This window comes from Humulus lupulus, chromosome 4 (genome assembly GCF_963169125.1).
Source record: "Humulus lupulus chromosome 4, drHumLupu1.1, whole genome shotgun sequence".
Lineage (NCBI taxonomy): Eukaryota > Viridiplantae > Streptophyta > Magnoliopsida > Rosales > Cannabaceae > Humulus > Humulus lupulus.
In genome coordinates this window covers 242861501-242879909 of record NC_084796.1, presented here as the reverse complement: position 1 = coordinate 242879909, position 18409 = coordinate 242861501, and the positions used below count along the sequence as shown (strand labels likewise).

Here is an 18409-nt window from a genome sequence, read left to right as displayed (position 1 = left end):
ATAAATTCTAACCTAGTTACAAAGATTGATGAGTATTTGTAACAATAAAATAAAATAAAAGATAATAATAAAGAAATTAAAGACAATGTATATATATAACATAAATTAATAATAGAAATGAAGATGGTAAAATAAGATTATTAAGGATTAGAATCCACAAAATATAAGTTCAATAATATTTATAAGTACATTGATTCCCAAGTTTTAGTGATAGTTAAAATAAATCAAACTATCATTTTCTAAATAGATTTATAATTTTAAGCACAAATAATTTCTAAAAAGATAGGATTTTTCTTCACTTTTCAAAATTATAATTTCAAAGCATTTAGTGTAAATCAATCTAATGAAATAACAAATAAATCAATGAACATTATTTATACGGCAAAACACAATATTTTTGTTCTAAGCATGGATGTGTACAATTTAATGACACATCTTACACAGAATATTATGGTTTTGCACTAATGAAAAACAAAGTGTAAATATGTGCTAACAATCCAAAATACATGATATTTAAGATGAAAGAATATATTTAAAGAAGCAAATTCCATAAGCTTTGTTGCACAAAATGAGAAATCAACATACAAAATAAACACTATCTAGTTACATATTGTTTCATCATCACCTTAATAATCTTAAAAAGATTAGAAACTCATAACTAGAATAGTAAATACAAACTAAAAATTACAAACATAAATAGGAAAATTTGGAGGATGAACCCCCAAATTTTTCCTCTAAAAATACATAGATAAAAAATAAAAAGAAGAAGGAGATGAAGAGAAAAGAGAGGTTTGGAAGTGTAGAAACTGTGTGTAGTGTGGTAACCTCCCTCCCAAAATGGACACCCCAAATCCCTTATTTATAGCAAAAAATGATGATTAAAATAATCAATTTCAATTAATTAAATTGATTAAATTAATTTAATTGATTATAATATGGAAATTATGGGTAAATTATAGGGTGTAATAATGATGTTTTGGGGTAAAATGTGTTGAAAAGTTTGGGTAAAAAGTGGTATTTTTAGACAAAAGGAGACAAGGGAACATAATGCATTTGAGAAAAAATGGCTGCTGGTTGGCTGTTTGCTTCAGTGGGCCGAATTGGGCTTGGCTGTGCCTGACATTGGCGTGGGGCGTGGCTGTTGAAGGCTAAGGCTGGCAGGACCAAATAGATGTTGAGGCAGGGAGTGTGATGTGCTGCACGTGGTGTACGGCCTGGAGGCGTGGGAAGCAGCTGAAATGGTTGATTGCTGGGAGGATGATCTTGGCTGGGACATCTTCATGGGCTGAAGGTTGGGCCTGGCATGTGGGCCTTGGTTATGGCATTTCAAGAATGCAATTTTTTCTTTCTTTACTTTACTTTAAAAATGACACATTTTTTTTATTTTTCTTTCTTTTCAAGAGCAAAAGTGTCATAAATTTCCCTACAAAATAAATATAAAATAAATCATAATAAAATATTTTCAACTATAAAATAAATCAATTTAATTCTTTGAAAATATTAATTATAACTTAATTTATATTTCACATTTAAGTTCAATAATACATCATTTGTTTACCACTAAACACAACAATAATTCAAATAATTAAACTACAATATATTACAACAAAATAACTATAAAAACACACAAAAATATATAAAATCAAAATAAGACTAATAAATTCAAAATTACTTAAAAACTTAATAAATCAATTAAAAACTCAAGAATTAAGCAACAATTAGCACATAAAAAGTGGTAAAATAACTCTATTTTGTAGAGTTATCAGATTGCATATCGAATGCTTCGAAAATCTTGCTCATTTGTGCATGGCACTGACTAAATAATCAAAATTGGCAATGGTGTCAGTATTAACTGTGAAGCTGTGACCTACTTGTCAAGTTCGACAGTAGTACTGAGCACTGGTCATATGGTATTGACTAAAAAGTCAAGAACGGTCTTAGCGTGTTTAACGCAAGCCGATAAAGATTAGATCTAATCGACATCTGCATTGAATGACTCAAATGAGCATTAATGACGGACCGACCTCAAGTTCGATGAAAACTAAAAGCAGTTGTCTAGCCTAAGGCTAGTCACTTAGAGCCAGGGCCAGAGAGCCCCAGTGACTGTTTAGTCACATGGCTATGGGTGTTGAGCCCGAAGTGACTTACCCAACAGTCACTCATTTGATTGGAGCCGGCCAGAAGGTCCAAATGACTGAATTGTCACGTGGCTATGGGTGTCGAGCCCCGTAGTGACTTGCTCGTCAGTCACTCATTATGGTTTACCAGAACCTCAAGTGTTAAATCACTCATCTGATTAGAGTTATACGCTCCTTCATGGTTAACGTAACCACTAAGTGATATTCACTCATTTATTCAGGGATATAAGCTCTGTATGATTATAATGATAATCATTTGATAATATTTAAATGTAGTATTGAGTTTTCTTGTTGGGCTTTGGCTCATGGGTGCTATGTGGTGCAGGTAAAGGGAAAGAAAAGTTCACCCAACCTTGAGTGGAGAGCTTAGCTGGTGATGTGTACATATGCGGCCGCTTGACCACCACGGCCAAGGAGTTTCTCAGAGGGACTAGGGGGTTTACCCTATTTTTGCTGCTTAGATCGACAGGTTGTAAATTTTAAACTGTAATGATCATTTTGGATTATAAATAACTTGTAAACGTTTTTATGGGCCCATGAACAGTTATATGTTTTAAATAAAATATATATTTCCTTTTGATTGGTTTTTTTCACCTTAACCTATTAATGACACCTAAATGCACGTTTATAACCAGAGAAATCGATTAGCGAGTTAAGCACGGTTCAAAGTTCACAGTAACGGTATTGGAGTAACCAGAACGTTATAGTAGTAGTAGCAGTAGTAGTATGAGTAGTAGTAGCAACAGCAGTATGAGTAGCAATAGCAGTTGTAGCAGTAGTAGCAGTAGTAATAGTAGCAGTAGCAGCAGCAGCAGCAGTGGCAGCAGCAGTAGTGTGAGTAGCAATAGCAGCAGTAGTAGTAGAGCAGTAGGAGCAGTAGTAGCAGTAGCAGTAGTAGTAGTAGCAGTAGTAGTAACAGTAGTAGTAGAGTAGTAGTAGAGCAGTAGGAGCAGTAGCAGTAGTGGCAGTATCAGATGCAGTAGCAGTATCAGATGCAATAGCAGTAGCGGTAGCAATAGCAGTAGGAGAGCAGCAACAGCAGTAGGAGTAGCAGCAACATCAGTAGTAGTATTGGTTGAAGCCGGGATTTAGTTGGAAACTCATAGAAATAGTTATGAATTTTATAAGTTTAACAAATAGTTTAGAAATATTAATCAAAATTATAACATAAAGTTTGATTAATATTGTTGGTTCTATAAATATTACTTATTATAATATATGATTTAGATAGAATAAATAAGAGCGTGACACTTGTCATATGCATATTATCATAATTATAACTAATTAAGCTCTTTAACAGAAGGGTGGGGTTTTTTTTTATTATAATTATAACTAATTAATTTCTTTTTTTTTGCTAAGAAATTGTTGGGCTGATACCAAATTTGTGGCGTTTCTCTAAAATAGTTGATTGAGAGTCATGAAAATGAAAGGCTAATGGATTTTTTTTTTTACCTAAAGGATTATAAAATGTATAGAACTTCTTACAGAAAGACTTATAAAATGTAAGTGGAAAGATGAAATGAAATATTTTTCCTGGTAAAAATAATCCTCAACTTTTTTGAGTTCCAAATAATTGAAAGAAGAACATTTATTATTATGGACCAAAAGTTACAAAGAGAATGATCTTATATGAATCTTTCTTATTCTTTGTTATCTTATATTTTTTCATTTATTTAGTTTTCTTAATTAATTTTACTGTAGCATTTATTAATATACAACTATTTTTGTCATATTTTAATTTAAACAATAAATATTATAAATAAAATATTCAATGAAAAAGACTTTATATAGATGCTCTTACAACTATATATATATATTTTTCTTAAACACGTCATTAAACAAATATAAAATTCTATAGATATATATAATTTTAAAGTTATTATACATGCTGCGCGAAGTGTAGTTTCGTAATATGATATTGTTATAAAGAAAATGGTTACTCCACTTTACATCAATTGGTTTTAATATTCGTTGCACTCCACTCTTGACCTCGAATTGTGACATTTCTAATGTGTGTTGGATTCTATGATGTGTTTTCGGACTACGTGTATAACCATAAATTTTCCGACCAGACTTGTGATGTCTTATATTCCCATAAATTTCCTAAGTTGACTTTGTGACATTCTATCAAATATTCACATTTTGTTCATAATGAACACACTTTCAGGCTCAAACGTGAGTGGACGTATTAGATGTGAAAAAAGTCACGCATGACAAATATATGGGAACAACCGTATTCTTATAAAGGAAATAGTTACTCCACTTAACACTAATTGATTTTAAGATGGAACATCAATGCTAGTCCTAATGACATTTCCTTCTCAAATTATAATATATATTATTATAAATATTATATATATGGATGTCCATAGTAAGGGAGAATCAACAGGTTACGCGAAGTTAAATATTAACATTAATTCTTTATTGTATTTGTGATACTTATTTGATTTTCCTAAATCATATTTATCTATATTAATAGGGTTCAATTCCCAATAAAATAATACACAAAAAATTGTATTATCTCTTTACATCTTTCTCTATTACACTATATTTTTTTATTCTTTATACTTCATTATTATTGATAGTTTTATAATATATATCACAATAATGTGGAAGGATAATATTCATATTTTTTTTTCATTTATATATATTTTTTAGGTAGGTTGATAGATTAATTGTAGTTTCAATTTTGAAACAAAAGAAAAGCAACAAGGCCACTAAAAAAATTAAAAACGGCAGTCCGATTTCTGACACCGTTGTTTTTTTTTGCTGGATACACATTCACTGCATAGCATGGAAGTTTATTTATTTATTTTTAAATTGATTGCATAAAAATTAATATTGCACATTTTTTTCTCATTAATAGATGTATGGAGAGGTTGGAATGTGTCGGAAAACTAAATCTTATATTTGGTATTAATAGTTTATTTGGTTAATAATGCCTTTACTAATGTATATAGTACTGCACTCATAGCATCTAGACTTTTTTCTGCGGTTTTTGATTTTATACTGTCATTATTATAGAATAATAGAATAGAACCGCAGTATATAATTGACCGCTGAAAATATTTTATAAAAAAACCGAAAGAAAAACTTTTTTATTGTAGTTTTTTTTTTAAATAAATCATAATTTTTTTTAAATGGACCGTAGTGAAAAATAGTACTTGACACGGTTTTTTTTAAATAACAACAATAACAAAGCATTTTCTTAGGGGTATTCGATGTAGTATTTGAGAGTTATTTAAATATTCTTTCTATACACTTTTTATTTAAGATTGAAAAAAAAACACGGAAAAAGCTTATATTTTTAGTTTACTAGCTAGTAAACATAAAAGTAGCCAACTTCATTTGAAGCACATTATTAGTTCTAACAACTATAAGTATATATATTTATAGAGAGAGAGAGAGAGAGAGAGAGAGAGAGAGAAAGAAAGGTGGGGGAAGAATATGGGAGATGGGATAAGAATGAAAAAATATGAAGATGATGAGTGTGATGATGTGGTGATTTCAATGGAAGGAAAAGAGATGAAGAAGAATAATGTGAAGAAGGTGACAGCAGATGATGATGATGATGATGATGAAGGGCCTTATTTGGTATGGGAAGACATAACAGTGGTTTTGAAGAGTAACAGCAAAGGAAGAAAAGTACTAAACCAGCTCTGTGGTTATGCCAAACCCAACAGGATTATGGCTCTCATGGGTCCTTCTGGTTCTGGCAAATCCACCCTACTTGATGCTTTTTCTGGTATGTTTTTTCTTCAATATTTTTAATACATATATTTATAGATATATTAGTTCCTTCTTTTATGTACACTTGTTTTTCTTGTAGTAATATATATTAGGTTCTAATAAGTCTCTTCAAGCATGCTTGTCAATTTTTTTCATAAGATTTTTAGATATATAGCCAATTTTACTTTCTATAAATAGCCAAGTTTATGGTGTAACTAAATTCATTAACAAAATAAAGAGCCAATTTTACTTTCTATAAATAGCCAAGTATATGGTGTTGAATTAGCTATCAACACAACTTATTTGACTTCCTCTTTGTTTTTGGTAATTGTTTTCTTATTAAACTAAAAAAAACCCTTCAAAGTAAACTTCATATTTTTTTGTTTAAAAATTTATTATATGTAGATTTTTTTTTTGTTACCAAAGTTATATTTATTTTTTAAGAAATGAGATAGTTTTTATTGATTTTAAAATACAAAAAAGCATTTGGTTAATAATTTCAAAAAATAATTATCTGAAATATAAACAAATTAATAAATATATTTAGGAATAAAAAATGCAGCTAAACTATTGAAAAAATAATACAATGAAAGATAGAAATTTTTGAAGCCCTATCATAAAAATTTCTTATTAAATAAATAAGTGTAAGTAACCATTTGATATCTTGTATATTTGAAAATATCATCTTAGTACCTAGTATTTATAAATTATGTTCATTTGGTACTCTTTATTTTGAAATCGTACATATTTTGTATTTTAAAATCGTACATATTTTGTACCATAAACTTAAATTTAATTAATAAAATTTTACTAATTTAATTAAATTATACAAAATACAAATTATATATAACTACTAATAATTTAGTCATCTTAACATAATTTTATTAATTATAATATAAATATTTATGTTTTTAAAATATGAGTATCACATAAATATTATTAAATAATCATACTTTAAAAAATAAAAGATAGCAAATGACTAAATTCTCAATAAATAAATCATAAAACAAAAAGTAATTCAAAGTGAGGAAAATGAAAAAACAGGAGAGTGAAAAGATTGAAAAATATCAGGAATGAGAAAATTATAGGAGAAGGCACTGAGAGGCATATTTTCTTACCTCTGACCTCATTAATACACTACACTGACGAGTAATAATTAGAAGAGAAGTCAATATTTATTAATAATTTAAAGAACTGAAATATGCTGTCAAATACTATTGTTGTCTAAACAATCACAAACAACACGTGTAATCTTTACTCATATTATTATATATATATTTGATATTTTAACAAAATACGACCATTGACCAGTAATTAATGTCTAAAAGTAAACTAATCAATTTTTTTTAAAACGTTAACTATATTAATTTTTTGTTATGTAATTAAAAAAATTTATATATTTTTTTTGTATTTGTATTTTTTTTTATTATTTGCTTAGATTTTGTATTTTAAAAATTTTATTTTTAGATTTTTTATTTTGTAAAATAGCTAAAATAAATCTCTAAACTCAATTTTAATAAAGAGAAAATTGAATATAATAGAACAGTTGTTAAGCATAATAATTTTATTTTTGTTCTGAATTGTTAGTTTAGTGAATTATTTGTGATTTTAGTTCATAAAACTTTGATCAAAATCGGCTTTAGGATTCTATTTGGACTATTTTACAAAATACAAGATCTAAAAAATAATTTGTCAAAATATAAGGTCCAAACAAATAATAGGACAAAATACAAATTCCAAAAAATATAAAAATCCTAATTAAAATGAAACTTTTCCGTTACTTTTATTCTATTTTATAATTGAATAATTAGCGAAAATCACATTTGAAATCATTTCACAATTTTGCTGTTTGATAGTTTTTTTCAAAATAATATTTGTCTAAAATTTGAACCAACCACCATCATTTCTTCAATCTAAATTTCATTTAAAGTCAAAACTAAGAACAAATTCAAAAACGATTTCTCTTATAAACAAATCCAAAAGAACTCCTCCATAGAAATTGTCTCTCATTGGCTATTTCAATTTAAAAAGTAAGATTTTAAATAAATTCTTACATCTAATATTATTATTTTCTTGTTAATGTTTCACTACTACAAAAACAGTTTTTTTAAGGCACTTTTTTAGGGCACTCACTTAAATGCGAGCCCTAAAAACAACTTTTAAACTTTTTAGTACACTCATTGAAAATTCTTAAAGAGTTTCTTTTAGGATACTACGTGAACCCTAAAAACTGATGTGTGTCTTAAAAGCTTGAATAATTTTTTTTTAACAAAAGTTTTATTAATAATTTAATAAATAAATAAATAAACGTATAAAAGTAAATTTATAAGCCCTAACGGATAACTCTTTTTTTAATCACTTAGTTTCTCTCTCCTTTCTCTCTCTACCTGATCCCTCTTGCCCTCTCTCTCCTTCTCCTTGGTGTTGCATCTGCCAGGCCCGAACGGCAGACCTATGGCCACCAAATGGTGACACATGCCACACCACTAGGTTCCCGAGTCCCAGAAATCCAAAGATCCAGAACCTCGCCTCCACACTCGTCGTCTTCTACCTTGACGAGATCTCTGAAGCTCCACTGCCGCCATGGCTTGCTAATCAATTTTCAGGCGATTTCGATGTCGTCTCATCCTATGGGTAGCATGGTCGGGTTCGTGAGCTCAAGGGTATCAAAACCCCTAAGGAGATTGGACAAAAATGTTGCCGGAGGTGCTTGCTGGTGTCGTGGAAACCCGAGGGTTCTCGACCTTATTCCGACCGCCACAGTGGGTGAGTCTCACCACCACCATTTTCAAGTCCCCTTCATTCTCTACTTCAAAACCTAGGGGTTGATTCCTCAACCATCGCCGCTAGGGTGGCGCCGCCATTGTATTCGTCGAAGCTGTAACGCCCCGATTTCCCGAGACGTTACTTAGGGAGTCCATTTAAAAATAATAAACAATAAATACTTTAAGACACTAAGAGAACATATTTATTTAAAATTTAAGCACATAATGAGATCTCATTATTTTAAAAATAAAAATGTTGGACGCTAGGTTTAATAACGAAACATAAAGAAAATAATCATTCAAGTCTGAAAATTTAAAAACATAACATTTATTTCTAAAAACATAAAATAACTGGAGGCCAGCCTCTAACATGTTTCGTCCATGCCTCGAGCCCGCACCACTCATTGCTTTGCTTTGCCTTTACCTGCACACAGAGTACCCGTGAGCTAACGCCCAGTAAGAAGAGCTATGTAGGACATAACTCCCCAAACCAAGAAACATAAACTTTAAACTAAACATAACTAAACATCATAAGCACAATAATCATCGTGTGATATATAAACACCATATCACACTAACATAATGTGAGTTACACTCACACACATAAATACTAACAAGTCATGTTGATCGGACATGAAATGTAATCTGCCTTGCCTGCGCTGTACTCACACTCGACATTCCCACGGTGGCACATAGTCTAGCCTGCGCTGTACTCACACTCGGCCGTTCCCTCGAGACATCGTTGCCCTGCCTGCGCTGTACTCACACTCGGCAGTTCCGTGGTGGCATCCTATTATCCTGAGTTATACACACCCAAGATAATTCCTGCAAGTGCTATACTCACACAAGCAGCTAAAATCTAGTAGCACGCCTACTTTATCATCTAAGCATGTCTACTAACTAAAATCCCTAGCACTATCCTCTTGCTAGTTAACCTAATGCAACAATTCAATTCACAAATATAATTACATAGTTAAACAAATAAGAAAACAAGGTTGTACGCATAACGTACACCCTGTGCGCAGATGTCCACTCTTCTTACCTTAAACAGTGCGTTTTCCGCTGGCGTGTCTCGAACCACTCGCTGCGTCACCTCGATGACCGCTAGCTCCTAGACGTCCAATTACACAGCGAAAATTTAGGAAAAATAAAATAGGCGTTAAGGTTTTATTTCGAAACCTTAATTATCGAAATAATTTTACTATGTCATTTTAACATGCATGACACATAAAATTAAAACAATTTTCCACAAAAGGTTCAAATCATCATGTCACATACACAAACAATGATGTTTCTAACATATCGCATGAATTCATATAATTACTTTTTATGTGAAAATTATCAAAATACCCTTTAATATCATAATTACATTAAAGACTCAATAATTTTATAAAAATTATCATATGACAACAAAATTTAATAAATAACTTTTCCAGAACCCTGAATAATCAGAAAATTCTCATATACGACCAGAAAATAATTTTTAACATTTATAAATTATTTTCCCTCAATTTCTCAAATAAAACCCAAATAATATAAATAAATACAGAACCAAGCCTAAAAATCAAACTAACATACAGAACTATTTAAAAAAAATCCAAAATAAAATTATAAAAATTATTTTAGAATTTTCTGGGCAAAATAACTATTTTTCTTAATTAATTTTATAGAAAAAATAATTAATTAAAGAAAAATTTATAACTGATTACAAATAGAATCTAACTATACAGATCAGTTTCTACACCCTACAGTAACACACAAAAATTTACCTAGGGTTCATAACAGTAGCATTAATATTTTTTTATATTTAAAATATAACATAAGCCAAATAAATCATGAAAATTACATAAATGATACAAATTCGAAATAAAATTACAGAGAGCCTTAGAATCTCATTTTAAACATATACAAAAATTCTCAGAATTTTTAGAATACTTAAAATAATTTTTTCACATTTATTTTCTTAAATCACATATTTAAAAGCAAATAATTGAAGAAAATTATAAAATACGATCAAAAATTAAATATAAACATACAAAGCCATTCTAAATAATACAGATATCATTGAAACATAAAATCATATTTTTCTGAACAATAAAAATATTTTTCATAATTAATCTTTATTTAAACTTAAATAAATCATAGTAATTCAAAGAAAAATAAAAAAAATACCAAACCACTTGAAAAATGCTCTAAAATTAATATACTAATTTTTAGGATTCAACAATCAAAGAAAAAACCTCCATAAATACCCAGATCGGGTTCGCCGGAATCTTCTTCTTCTCCATCGCCGGCAAGATTCTAACTCCTCTTTCTACTTGTTTTTGACACTCCAAACCGGTTGGAATTTATTCCCAAAGATCCCAGCACCTCAAATAACCCTTGAAGCTCAAGAAAATCGACCCATGATGGCCGGATCATGGTTGTCTTCCCCGTCGCCGGTGTACCGCCAAAAATGGTGGTCAAAATACAAGATTTTGTTTCAGAGCATTTTTGATCCGTTTCTTCACGTCCAAAACACCTCTTAGGGTCCCTCTAAGCTTTCTAAACCCTTCAAACAAACCCGGAACCTCCCATGTTCTCTTAGATTCGAAATTATTCAAGAACACCCACTTTAATGGTGAAAACTTGTGATTTTTGAAAACGACCCTTCTAGCCCCTTTTGTCACGTCAAAAATGTTCTTTAGATCATAGGAAAGATATTTCAAACACTCAAAACCACCCAGAAATTTCCTAGAGCTCTCAAACCCGAATTCTCCCTTTCTCTCTCTAGAAAAATTCAAGAATGTCTATTTTCTTGCACTAGTGCGACTCTCCCTCTTTTCCCACGATTTTGAACTGTTGAGAGGTCCTCTAAATCGTGTTTAAACAAAGAGAAACGAAGGCTTAACCACTTGGTTGTTGTTGATCGGTTCTAACCCTATGCTTAAGGAATTTCTTGTATTTCTTTTAAAATAAAAATAAAAGAAATTGAGATATTATTATAGCTGATTTAAATTTCGAATTTAATCAGTTAATTGCATTTGAAATCATATTCGAATGTCATTTAAATGCCCCTCAACTAAATTCAAACACAGGGACATTATGGTCATTACATGCAATTACCATTATTTAATCAATTTAAATAATAATGCAATAAACCATATAATGAAATAAAATGAATTCATATCATGTTATTAATATTATTATGCTCGTAATAATAATAACATTCACAACATATATAAATAATTAAATTAACTCACGTAATTAATTATTTATTAGGCATTATGCACATGCCGAGATTTGAATCTCATTCTAGATTCTCAAACATAAGAAATCGAGAATCTTTGTTATCATTGGAAACATTATTTTTGGGCTCACAATGCAAGTCCTAAAAAGCTTCAATTTTTAAGGCACGAGTCCTAAAATCTATTTTAGGGAGCCCTAAAAAGTCTTTTTTCTAGTAGTGCTTCACATTAAATTTAAGATATATCTATTTGTTTGGTTATATACCTATATATATTACTAATAGTGTTATTTTTTTAATGATATCTTGAGGATTGTTTTTTTAGTAAGTTTACTGCACAAATTTAAATTCTTATATATTATTGAATTCTCTCTCTCTCTCTTTCTTAATCGGTAATCGATGAAGGGTTTTTATTGTAGTTATTTTGCAGTGTTTTAAAATTTGGATTTAATTTTATTAATAGAGATTGTTATTTTTCTTAATTTTTTTTTAAAAAAAATATCCTTTTGAGATTATTTGATTTATCTCCTTTAAATTTATTTTTAATTTTAACTTTAAATATATTTTGAGGGGGAAATATGACAATATATATTAATTAAGACAATGAGGAGTGTTTACAACAACATTTTATTTCAACATATTAGTTAACCTCTGCCTTCGAATATACAAGTCAGTATTTTTTTCAGATTTTTTACGGTAGTGTTAGTTGAATTTATAAATTTTTTCTACAAATTTTCAAACAATTAATTCCAAATATTTTATAGTGCCGAAAATAAGTTTATATTTTTCGAAGATGCGTGGTAAACCGAAATATCATTAATACTATTTTAGATACCGTAAACTATTTGGAATTTTTCAAAATTTTGCAGAAATCATGTTGTAACTACAACAAAAATAGTCATGGAAAAAAATTAGAAAAAAAATACTTCGACATATATTTTTGAAGATGGAGATTGACTAATAGGTTGAAATAATATGTTCACCGTACCTTTTTTTTGTTTACATAGAAAATCTACTGTAGTTAACGTTTGAAAAAAAAATCGGTTAGTTTAATTTAGAGTTAGACATTAATTATCGTTCATATTTTATTAAAATATAAAATAGGGTTTATACTTTTTTGACTCTGTATTTTGTCTTATTGTATGTTTGGACTTGTGGTTTGATAAATTACTTTTTGGATCTTGTGTTTTGTAAAATAGTTCAAATAGATACCTAAAGTCGATTTTGATCAAAGTTTTATGAATTAAAATCACAAATAATTCACCAAACTAACAATTCAGAACAAAAATAAAATCATTCTGCTTAACAAATGTATTAGTATATTCAATTTTTTCTTCATTAAAAATAAATTTATAGGTCTATTTGAACTATTTTACAAAACACATACTCCAAAAATAAAATTTTCAAAACACAAGGTACAAATAAGTAATGAAAAAAATAAAGTGTCCAAAAGAGTATAAACCCAAAAAATAATAATAAAAGTAAAGATTACACGTGTTGAATTATGATTATTTTGACACCAATTTAAGACAGAGATTTGAGTCCTTTAACTATATGTGTATAGGTATGTGAGTTGTCTAAACTATGTATTATATATGTATTTTATTTTAATATGGTCAGAGAAATTATGTATATTTTGACTATATAATTGATACAAAAACAAGATGCATAGATAAAATCCAAACTTAAAACGATATTAAAAAAATAAAATAAAGTAATATTGAAGATCACATATTATTCTCTTTCCCACGATACATCTCATTTAAGAGAATCATTAATAAAAGTTCTAAATAAGTGATTGTATTTTAACTTTTTTTGTAATTTTTAAAATAACTGTTTTAATGATGTGTTAAAATTTGTGTCAAATATAAAAATTGAGCTAAATTTGATTTAATAATAAATAACTTTTTTTCAATTACCATATTGTTATTAGATAATAAAAAATTAGAATTGAAAAAAAAAAAAAAACAAAAACCGATATTTTTAATAAATATTAATTGATCATTAATAGTAACTATGTTAAAATAAGATTGTTATAACATCAAATAATATTGTGTCAAATATAATATGTTTAAATCTTACAGATTGTCTAAAAATAGTGCTCCAACCACCTAAAGAAACACTTTGGTTCTCTTGATTATTCTTAAGTATTTTTTTTCTTCCCTCTAATTGTTATAATATCTTTTTGTCGGAGCTTTTCCTTTCTTTATATAATAATAATAATAATAATAATAATAATAATAATAATAATATAAAATCATCATCACCCATCCCTTTTAATAATAATAATAATATATCGCTGTCTCATAAAGTTATCATTTTATCCCTATCATATCATCACCCATCCCTTTCTTTAATTCACACACAGCAGCATATATTTAACAAAAATACACACTACATATACTATAACTAATATTAAATTATATATCCACATATATCTTCGATCTTCAAATAATTAAATATTTTAAGAAACTGAAAACTTACTCACTATCTTCTTTAATTTCCCCACAGTCAATTACTCTAATAAATAATTTTTCATCAAAATAAAATAACAAAAGGTTGCCTAAAATACATATTAATTAGTTTTGTGAGAATGTGCTTTCTGTGAGTTTAGTTTTTGTAGGATAAATATGATTTACTTACAGTAACATATATTGTAATTAAATACATTTTTTCTTAAATACATTTTTTTTACTTTTTTGACCGTCTCTAATTTTTTTTTAAAAATATATAATTTTTAAAATTTCATAATTACAAAAATACTGTATTAGAAAAAACAACTAAAAAAATAACTTGAAAGCAACTAACTTAATCAACCCAAAATAAACTAAAAAAAAAAATCAATATATATATCTAAACAACTAAATATAAAAAACAAAAACAACATAAAACAACTTAAAATTAAAATAAAAAGACAAAACCATAAAAATGTTCTTAAAACCTTAAAATTGAAAAAAAAAAAATGTTTGACTGTAAAATTATAATTTCTTTAGCGAAATTGAATATTTTATGTAAAAATTTCATAATTAAATATTGTTTTTGAGATTTCTCTTTTTATCTTCCCAGGAAGACTATCTTCAAACGTTGGAATGATAGGCAGTGTTCATGTTAAAGGAAAGAAAGAGAATAGTCGAAATTGTGGAGGCATTGTAAGTAGTAGATTTTGCTATAACTATAGTTTAATCAATTCAGTAGACAATATTTAATATATAGTTTAATCAACTAATAATAATTAATGTTAGTTCTTGTCTTATTATTATTATTATTAATACTACTTATATATTTTCAGTCATATTTAACCCAAGAGGATGTCTTCTTGGGAACTCTCACAGTTAGAGAAACTATAACATACTCAGCTCATTTGAGGGTTTCAAACAAAATGAGCAAAGAAGAGATAGAGAAGTTGGTGGAGAAAACAATAGAAGAAATGGGTCTGCAACACTGTGCTGAGGGCAAGATTGGAAACTGGCATTTTAGAGGCATAAGTGGTGGAGAGAAGAAGAGGCTGAGCATAGGTTTGGAGATCTTAACACAACCCCAAATTATGCTTCTTGATGAGCCAACCACAGGGCTCGACAGTGCTTCTGCTTTCTTTGTCGTTTGTACACTTAACAACATTGCTCATCACGGTAGGATTGTCGTTTGCTCCATTCACCAGCCAAGTGGCTATCTCTTTGATCTCTTTGATGATTTGTATCTCCTCTCTGGTGGTGATGCGGTTTATTTTGGAGATGCCAAATTGGCTGCCCAGGTAATAAAACTATACAATTTCTTTTGTTTCTCGAATCTAGACAGGGTGTCGGGAATTTCCAATAGAGTACTCTCGAGTCGAGGGGTGTCAGTTGTCTTAAAAACATTTTTATAAAAAATTATTAAAACAAGATTATTGTACAAATTAACTATAAAAGTAATATTGAGAGTGTCTGGAAGACTATTTTACAAAAAAAAAATTTATCAAAACAATTATAAAATTATAGTTATTTTTCTGCATATACTCCCAAATTAAATTAATATATTACTATTCTATATATATACAGTTCTTTGCAGAGGCCGGGTTCCCATGTCCTACAAGAGCAAATCCTACAGATCACTTCCTTCGATGTGTTAATTCAGACTTTGACAATATATCTACACAACAATCGGTTGTAAATTTTGTCAATTTCTTCTAGTTTGGAATATTTTCCATTAGTTATTATACCAAGTGTTTAACCTCTTTTTTTGTTTGATTAATCACAGGGATTTACCATGTCAGGTTATCTGGCCAAAATGACCACTCAAGATATAAAAGAAATTCTCATCCACAAGTATAATAATTCAGAATACGCAACACTGACAAGGGACAGAATCCAACAAATTAATTCAACTGTACATATGCAAATTTCTATTCAGCAACATATATTTAAACTTCATGTTACATAAAAATACATACATATACATATTATGATCAAATTTCATGTTTGTAAATTTTGTAGGAAGAAGTGATTGTGTTAACAAACAAGAGCAAAGCAAGTTGGTGGAAACAATTGTATACTTTAACAGATCGTTCATTTGTAAACATGAGAAGAGATGTGGCATACTATTGGCTAAGGATGGTATTCTACTTGGGTGTGGCTGTATGTACTGGAATTATCTACTACAAAATCAACACTTCCTATTTGGACATCATTGCCAGAGCCAAGTGCCAGGCTTTTGTTTATGGCTTCATGATTTGCTTATCCAATGGAGGCTTACCTTCTTTCATAGAAGAGATCAAGGTGTAATTTTTTAAACAAACTTATTGATAATTATATTTTGGCACATTTTGGTAATATTATTGAAGCTAATAAAAGAAATGGGGGGTAAAATGTAGGTTTACAACAGTGAAAGGTTAAAAAATCATTATGGAGCTGCGGTAGTAATGGTATCAAATTTTGTTGCATCATTCCCATTCTTGTTGGTGACAGCCATCTCAACTGGAACAATCATCTACGAAATGGTGAAATTACATCCTGGATTTTCTCACTATTCCTATTTTGTGCTCAATCTGTTTTGCTGCCTTTCTGTCATAGAAACTTTGATGATGCTCGTTGCATTTATGGTTCCCAATGTCCTCATGGGAATTGGGATTGGCACTGCTCTAATTGTAAGTATGCATACACTATTATATTATCTATAAATATGTATTATATATATATAAGACAATTCTTCTATAGCGGCTCCACTTTAAGCTCTACTGGTGTGACTCTTAGTGTTTCTCGACCCGTGAACAGTTTTCGGCGCGATTTTTTTATAACCGTATATATCGTAACTATTTAGAGTAACCTGCAAATTTTCAGAAAATTCTTAATAGTTTACAGTACCAAAAACTAAGTTCAAACATGTTGCTCACGTGACTAATTTTTTTTATGCGCGTAGATAGCAACATGTTTGAACATAGTTTTCGGTACTGTAAACTATTCGGAATTTTTTAAAAATTTGCAGATGCTCTAAATAGTTGCAATATACACGGTCATAAAAAAAATTCGCGCCGAAAATTGTTCACGGGTTGAGAAACACTGAGATCCCCACCGGTAGGGCGTCGTATAGGAGAATTGTGCGATATATATGTTTGGAACTATATATAATAATCAATCATAATCATTACCACTTGTTTTGATGTTAATTCTTTTGTTTTTAAAACTAAAATGAATAATGATAAGAGATCTATCGAAACCTTGTAGGTGTTTATGATGATGGCATCTGAAATCTTCAGACCTATATCTGATCTTCCCAAGTTCTTCTGGCGCTATCCAATGTCTTATATCAGCTTTGCATCGTGGGCATTACAGGTACAACTGATTATATATGTGTGTCAACTCTTATTATGTTAGAATAATAAATATAAAATATTAAATTGTATATACATGAAAGAGTTTTTAATAAGTATAATTGTAATTAATTAGTTTTCATTGGATCAGGGCGTGTATAAGAATGACATGATTGGTATAGAATTCGATCCATTAGTGGCTGGAGATCCAAAGCTGAAGGGTGAAATTCTTCTCCAAACAATGTTTGGAATGCCTTTGGATCATTCCAAATGGTGGGATTTGATGGCCCTGGTGTGTTTGTTAATATCACATAGACTAATATTTCTTTTGGTCCTCAAATATAAAGACACCATATCACTCCACTCTAAGATATGTGCCAACACAGTGTTCCACCAAATTTCCAAGAGAATATCTTCATCACCACTAACTAAACATTTTACTGTATCCAACAGAAACCAAACTCTTTATTCCTTGTCTTCTCAATTGGATCTTACATCTCCAATGCGACCTAGTTAGTCATCTCTTTTGCTTTGCTGAAAATAGTATATACATGTTTGTAATATTTTACATGCAAATAATTCAAAATCTTCTAAAGAAGATTATTTGAAACACAATGCTAGACTTAGATTTTCTCTTAATAAGGTGTAAGTTTTTGACAAGTAATTTTGTTAGGATTTGAATCACCCCAAACAACATGGAGGAACATGAATTAATCTAAGGGTTTTTTTTTTTCTCTTCGTGACTATTTTTTCACATTAATTATTT

The 18409-nt window shown here is 29.3% G+C and overlaps 1 protein-coding gene across 1 annotated transcript; it reads left to right on the top strand.

The window, feature by feature from the left end:
* Nucleotides 1-5548: 5548 nt before the first annotated feature.
* LOC133831466 (ABC transporter G family member 15-like) lies at nucleotides 5549-18165 on the top strand. Its single transcript, XM_062261768.1, has 9 exons — nucleotides 5549-5883; nucleotides 14925-15007; nucleotides 15148-15609; nucleotides 15896-16000; nucleotides 16095-16223; nucleotides 16331-16612; nucleotides 16708-16980; nucleotides 17558-17665; nucleotides 17795-18165. The coding sequence occupies exons 1-9, from the start codon at nucleotides 5586-5588 to the stop codon at nucleotides 18158-18160; spliced, it is 2106 nt and encodes a 701-aa protein (XP_062117752.1). The 5' UTR covers nucleotides 5549-5585; the 3' UTR covers nucleotides 18161-18165.
* Nucleotides 18166-18409: the final 244 nt, after the last annotated feature.

Bases quoted from the DNA above. Each gene is read 5' to 3' on its own strand.
- LOC133831466 (XM_062261768.1), top strand. From the start codon at position 5,586: ATGGGAGATGGGATAAGAATGAAAAAATATGAAGATGATGAGTGTGAT. The intron at 15,610-15,895 runs GTAATAAAACTA...ATATATATACAG, and splicing joins ATGCCAAATTGGCTGCCCAG to TTCTTTGCAGAGGCCGGGTT. The intron at 17,666-17,794 runs GTACAACTGATT...TCATTGGATCAG, and splicing joins TTGCATCGTGGGCATTACAG to GGCGTGTATAAGAATGACAT.